The sequence below is a fragment of the Temnothorax curvispinosus genome, unplaced genomic scaffold (genome assembly GCF_003070985.1).
Source record: "Temnothorax curvispinosus isolate PA1 unplaced genomic scaffold, ASM307098v1 QBEX01007861.1, whole genome shotgun sequence".
Lineage (NCBI taxonomy): Eukaryota > Metazoa > Arthropoda > Insecta > Hymenoptera > Formicidae > Temnothorax > Temnothorax curvispinosus.
In genome coordinates, this window is record NW_020217641.1 from 1,463 (window position 1) to 8,060 (window position 6,598).

General features: G+C 40.1%; 1 protein-coding gene across 1 annotated transcript; it reads left to right on the top strand.

Annotated features, from left to right (window-relative positions):
- The first annotated feature begins 5,720 nt into the window (after positions 1–5,720).
- LOC112457556 (14-3-3 protein zeta-like) lies at positions 5,721–6,074 on the top strand. Its single transcript, XM_025020699.1, has one exon. It carries the CDS (start codon positions 5,729–5,731, stop codon positions 6,062–6,064), a length of 336 nt encoding a protein of 111 aa, XP_024876467.1. The 5' UTR covers positions 5,721–5,728; the 3' UTR covers positions 6,065–6,074.
- Positions 6,075–6,598: the final 524 nt, after the last annotated feature.

A 6,598-nucleotide genomic window follows, 5' to 3' on the forward strand; every position in this document is an offset into this window, starting at 1 on the left:
ATCCTCCGTTCGACGTTAATCCAAATTTATTGCGCTATCGTGAATTTATTACGGGATCCGTGGGGGCGAGGATTTATGGATTGTGACGACGGGCGTTCGAACGACGCGATTTCCGGAATCGAAATTTCTCCGGGGCGCGGCGAGTTTGAACGGTGACAGCAATTTATAAAATCTACAAGTTCCAAAATTTTCGAGACAAACGGTCGAGATTGTATAAGCGCGAAGAAAACTTGATCTCGATGAACCTTCCTCGTTAAAAATGTGAAACGTATATAAAGTTAGACTAGCGTGTAGACTGAGCGATTTATTGAACTGAATTATGAATCTGATTTATGATTTATTGTATATACGTGAGCTTCGTGACACTCGAGATTTGTGAAGCGTAGTGTTAACTCGTCGGGGATTTCAGATCCCCCGAAGCAAATGAATGCAGGAAACCGAATATTTCTAGAATTTATAGATTTGCAAAGCAAACTGGGATCTACGAATTGTACAATTTGCTAATTCAAGAATTGTGGAATATTGTCGCGTACGTTCGAAACGTATTTCTGTGATGATTTATCGGGAGATCCTGGAATTTATAAAACGACACTTTCCCAGCGAACAATGGTACTTTTTGCGCAATTGCGAGTAGACGGTGCACATGCCAAACGCGAAAATCATCCCAGAAGAATTTCGTTGTATTTTTTTCTGACATTAAACTCGCGTTATTACGAGACGACAAAAATCGTACAGCGATCGACGCATTAACGTCGCGTATTATTTTTTTTCCGTGCGACAGGTGACACGGCTGGCATTACTTCCGGCATTCTCCGATTCTTTCATCCTTGACAACAATTACCCGGTTCATTGAGAAAGAAATTCTCTTAGTCACATGCGATTAGGTGCAATTGCACTTTGACTCGTTACTCATCGCATTTATTTTAACACCAAACAACTCGTCGTTTCCCCGTATCGCTCTCTCGTTAGGTAAACATCCGTTCACGCACATTTCTGCACTCTCGCGCGGATATTCAGCATCATTAAGCTTCGCAGAACTTCGCGCCAGCTTTTCTCGCTATTTTAAGGGAAGCTGAATTCTTCGATAGGTCCAAGAAAATATTTTGAGGACGCAAAGCACGAGTATTGATTTGATAATTGTACATATTATATATTTTACAAACTCGATTTTTTTATCTTCCGAGTAAGAAGGTTAAATAAATATTGAGAAGAGTGAATGAGACGGATGTCGGAAATGTTGCGGAAAGGTTCGTTAATGAAAAGGTGTAAAGTTTTTGTAATTCGGTTTTATATAGCGGAGACTTTGCAGAGAGAGAGGAAGGAGGTTGGTCTGTGTTCTTCAGGGTTAAGTGGCCCTATAAGAGCTCTCGCGGGTTTTTCGACGGCATCGACCAGTTTCAAAGCAATGAGTCATCGTACCATGCGATACCCGCTCGTTCTACATCCGATTATCCGCGCATATTATACGGGGTGTTTTTTGCCAACTTCACTTCCTTTCAACGACAGATACTATTTGCTACAGTTCGTGGAAGCTATCAACTTGCACTTATACTAAATTGTGGAACTAAACCAACAATTCAGGCGCGACTAATCGTGTATGTTAAAAGTTGTCATTATTTATTTCTGATTTCTCAAACCTTATAAGATATGAATACTGAGATTCTCCTAATTTTACTTATATCCTTTAAATAATTTCTTTATAATATTCTTACCGTTTTAGATTGTCACTTGAGAATTCAGATATTTATAGATTGGTTGCGTAGTGTATCGTTAAAAATGAGTTTGCGTGTGTGATCAGACGCATTCTGTATATGGAAATACGATGCGCATCGCCGAGTGTGATCACGTAACGTATTTAATTTACAAGCTATTTTTACGAAGGAACCTCTCGTGCGCCACGATGTATTTTTAATTACCCTTTCTATGAATACACCGTAATGATCTCCCTCAGGAAATCTCCCGATTCGTCGTCGATATTCGTGTTTCGATCTTATCCGCAATTTCCGGAAAATTAATTTAACGGCAAAGAAGCTTTTAACTTTCGAGAGAAATTACTTCTTCTGCCCCGCACTATCTTCAACCAAGATAGTGCGGTTCGTTTGGAGAAATCATTTGCGGCGAACTTATTTGAATTCAAAGCTTAAGCTTTCCTTAGAATTGTATCTTTAGACGAAAGATTATTTCAATTTTTGAAAGAACATTGGTTGATTAAGCTTATATTATTAAACCACGTGCGTATATAAGGCATTGGAAATGCGAGTAATTTATTTACATTTACTAGAATTTGTATTATATTACGTCCCATTTGAATTTAATTTGTGTTACGTCCCATTCGTGAATTAACAAATTAGGACACGAGGAAATTTGCGTAACAGCGGTTTACGCAAGGTCACGTTGTTACGTTGCCGAATAAATTATATCCTCCGATTTTCTTACGGCGCGTTACGCACTGCTTGATATAGTTCATGAATGCGTCTAGGCTCGCTTCCCAGTCCCGAGATGTAATTCGTTCTTTCAATTCTACGGCATGAATCACCGCCGTTTCCTCTCGCGCGTACTACGACGACGACGACATAACATTCCGGTACAACGGAGGTATTACGACATCCCGTTAACTCTTACAAACGTATAACTGAGTATACCTAGAAACTTAACTACCTCAAAACACACGAAGGTGTGTCGATTTTTTATCTTTTTGAAATTTGATAGGAATATTTAAAGATTTACGAATTTGATCTGATCAGATACGAAACAAAAGTACTTTACGCGAACTCGGGAATTCAATTTTTCAAGAAATTGAGCTTAACATTCTCAAAATTCATGTAAATCATATTTACGCATTTTTGCTGTGTCACATCTTGATGTAAACTGTTCTCTTACTTCGTAAACGATGCAAAATGTTCTAAAAAGGTGAATTTATCACTTAAATCATAAATTGTAATGTGATTTGCACTTTTCTTGGTAACGGCGGCTTGTTATTGACGCACTTCTGCTCGTGCGATTCGATGACGATATAATCAACCGCCTCTCCTCGGTTCATCGAACGTGTTCGCTCTCTTTTATTTGTTCATTTTAACGAGCAGACGACCAATTCTCTTATCGGCTCACGGATTCACACGCATGTGCAATTCGTCGACGAGATATTAGCCCTCTGACCGAGTCGCTGGTGATTTATCGCGTCCGAGCGGCAGATGCTGACCAAACTAAAAAAAAAGGTACAAAGGGAGAGCGATAATTGCCGTCCACGTGCCTGCCATAAACGATCGAGGATTGCTCGATATTAAGATTTAAGGTGTTTGTGTTATAGTAAAAAACAAGATTTTGTTTCTTTGCTAAAACTATTTAGCTATTAACTATTATCGAGTTAATTTTTATTTGTTCTCGAGCCCTAGAAAACGGTGAAAGAATGACAAAAAAATAATAGACTTGGACGGTCGTTGCGTAAGCTGGATAATCTCATATGGTCACGTTTGTCGATTTATTGGACGTCTGGTGATATTCTGTTCGGTAGATAAAAGCGACAGATCAGAGATAAGAGGCGGAGTTGGAGTGGGATAGGTCGTGATACCGAGCGTCGTGATTTGTGATAAAATCGGAAAGAAATTAATTATATATCAATGCTTCCGAATGAAAAAGTAATCGATTAATCATGGCTTCTTGAATAGAGAGAGGATAAATAAAAATTGCGACGTTGCGATTCAAAAGAAAGAGAAATAAAAATTAAAATATTATCGCGTCGTCTGAAAGAATGAGGATAAAATTATTAATAATTCGAAAAAGACTGCGTATTTAAATCAAATTAAGATTATATAATCGTGTCGTTATCGAGTAATTTGCAAAATATCGTTTCGCATTGAATCCTCATTAGTGAATGTCATTTGATATTGATATTCAAAGTTACGAGTTGCAGGTCTTACGTAACGTGCTTTTGCTAAATAACAGCGTCGCGTTTATCGATCGACAATGCTCAAAGGGCTACGTGATCCTCAATTTCATGGCAAATCTCGCTTTTATGTTGGAAATAGACGCTTTTGCACGGGTTTCCATGGAAATGCGGTGCCACACGGTAAACGCGTGTGGGTATTGCGTTCTTATAACGTAGACTTGCTGCAGAATTTATCAAGTCACGTACGTATATCATATCGATTTCTCAGCGATTAAATACTCATTCGATTCAATTGAGGAAAACACTTCGATTGGTACTTTTGATAGATGTAGTTTTTCTTTCTTTTTTTTAAGACACTGGCCACTTTTTTTCGGCATTAAGAATGCGAAATTAATTACGATTAATACGATAATTTATATAGCTGCGCTATAATGACATTGTAGACTGTTATAATTGTATACTGTATAGTAAGGTAGGAAAAACCACCAACTCTAAAATAAGAAAGAAACCATAGGATGAAACGTCACGCGATGGAAAAGAAATTTCTTCTCTTAGTATCTCTTTGCCTTGAGGGTCTCTCTCTAGGATCTATTTTTTTCTTCTTATTGTTAGAGAAAATTCTACCTGAACCTGAACGTTTCCGTGAAGCAAGACGAGTCTGGCAGCTGGTCAGCTCGAAAATGCGTCGTTGCACACCAGGAATGTTCTTTTCAAGACGAAAACAATACGAAGTTTCTCTAGAGAATGTAGACAAATTCGATAGAAAGAACTTCGTGGTTTCTTAACTTCATAATCTCGAAGCGAGACAGTAAAAAAGTCATTTGGTTCGCTCTCGCTCCGTGAGATTTTCCGGAGGGTAACTGTTTTTCCAAAGTCGGATTGCACGCTGCTTCTCGGAACATCCCGAGGATAAAGGGACTTCGTCGCGCGCACGTGACTCGGAAAGGGAAAAGGTCATCCTGCCTCGTGCAGTTCGATCGTTTGCCAAGGCAAACGAGGCCAGTCGCGTTTCGTGAGTGGATACGCAACATCGTGTCATCGTCGTCGTCGTCGTCGTCGTCGTCGTCGTGGTGTTTGGCTTCTAAACGCGTCGGTGTGCGAGGCCTATTCTTCCCGACCTCTCCGGGTACACGCGACGACGCGACAAAAGGAACCCGCCGACATTGAAACGTGCGCGGCAGTCTGTCACGCTTTGTATATCGCGTTTTGCGTTTCCCTCCCGGTGTCGTATCTCGACGTGTCCGCCATTCGACAGTCTCTCTGACCTGCTTAATACTAAAGCAGGTTTTTTTTTTCATAATATTTAAAGTGGTATGTTGTTTTGCATCACGATTTTATATTTTGAAAAGTACGCCGAACGGCGCAACGTTCGGTCAAGACATTTAGACATGGCCCAGTGATCATAGAAATCTCGAACCTACAAAATCTTTTGTGTGTTTAAAATCCTCCTTAAATTCTTATCGTTTCGAAAACTTTCGATAACACAAGTTTTGCATTCCTGAGGACGTAACATCCTGAAGTATTGGAACACCGAATTTTATTTTTTTAAACGCATTATATCGATATCTTTTAACTTGTAATCTTTATATCTTGAAGTTCACGGCGTAGGCAATTTTGGAATTTCGGAGATTTGAGATCGCCCTTTTCTTATTTTATAGTTTGGCCTTCCCTTTTCTTAGCAGCGTGCACTTCTTCAATTTTTGATAAATACAACGAGATTTGATATCGACGCGCGTGTATATATATACGGGAAACATGAAAGAGAACCTTGGCGAACAATCCAAGCTTTGGAATCGGGCCTTCCACTGACGTTGCAACTCTCATCTGATTTCAGCCGACACAATGTCCGTGGATAAGGAGGAATTAGTGCAGCGTGCGAAGCTTGCCGAGCAGGCGGAAAGGTACGACGACATGGCGTCCGCGATGAAGGCGGTCACCGAGACGGGAGTCGAGCTGTCGAACGAGGAGAGGAACCTGCTCTCGGTGGCATACAAGAATGTCGTAGGGGCGAGACGTAGCTCGTGGCGGGTAATCTCCTCCATCGAGCAGAAGACCGAAGGCTCCGAACGCAAACAGCAGATGGCCAAGGAATACCGGGAAAAGGTCGAGAAGGAATTGCGCGAGATCTGCTACGATGTATTGGTAAGTGAATACCCTCGTCGCTTTTTCCTATCCTAAAACCTTGAGCGTACTGAATTCCCTCTTTTCTTTTCGCTTCAGCGAGTTGTGTACGCCTGAAAAGAGCAACGTTAGAAAAACACGTTCGACTCGGCCTTATTTTTAGTAGTGATAAGTTAGCTTTTATCTCTGAAAAAATATATATTGCTGGTTCAATCACAATATTTATCAGGAGAATTTAATTGCTCCATTGATTTATGTAAAGAACTTTTACCGTTATAAGGATGACGCGTATTTATGACGTGTATTTATGCTAATGAATTTAATGTTTACATCTCTGATTATATCTGTTTCTCCGTGAGATACAAATATCTTTATTTCAAAAGAAATAGAGAAGAATTTACATTTCTGCCTCTATATACTCCGATCAGCGTTCTCTCGTTATATCGTACGAATAGCGTATATACGCGCAATTCACGCGTGGTTGCCCGACGGTGGTCAGGCTCATTGTGTCGCCTGGGTATTGATCGAAGTCGCTCTAGACAAGAAAAGCGACGACATGAACGATAAGAGATGAAGCGGGCATTGAAATAT

Coding starts and splice junctions, on each gene's coding strand:
- LOC112457556 (XM_025020699.1), top strand. CDS start 5,729: ATGTCCGTGGATAAGGAGGAATTAGTGCAGCGTGCGAAGCTTGCCGAG.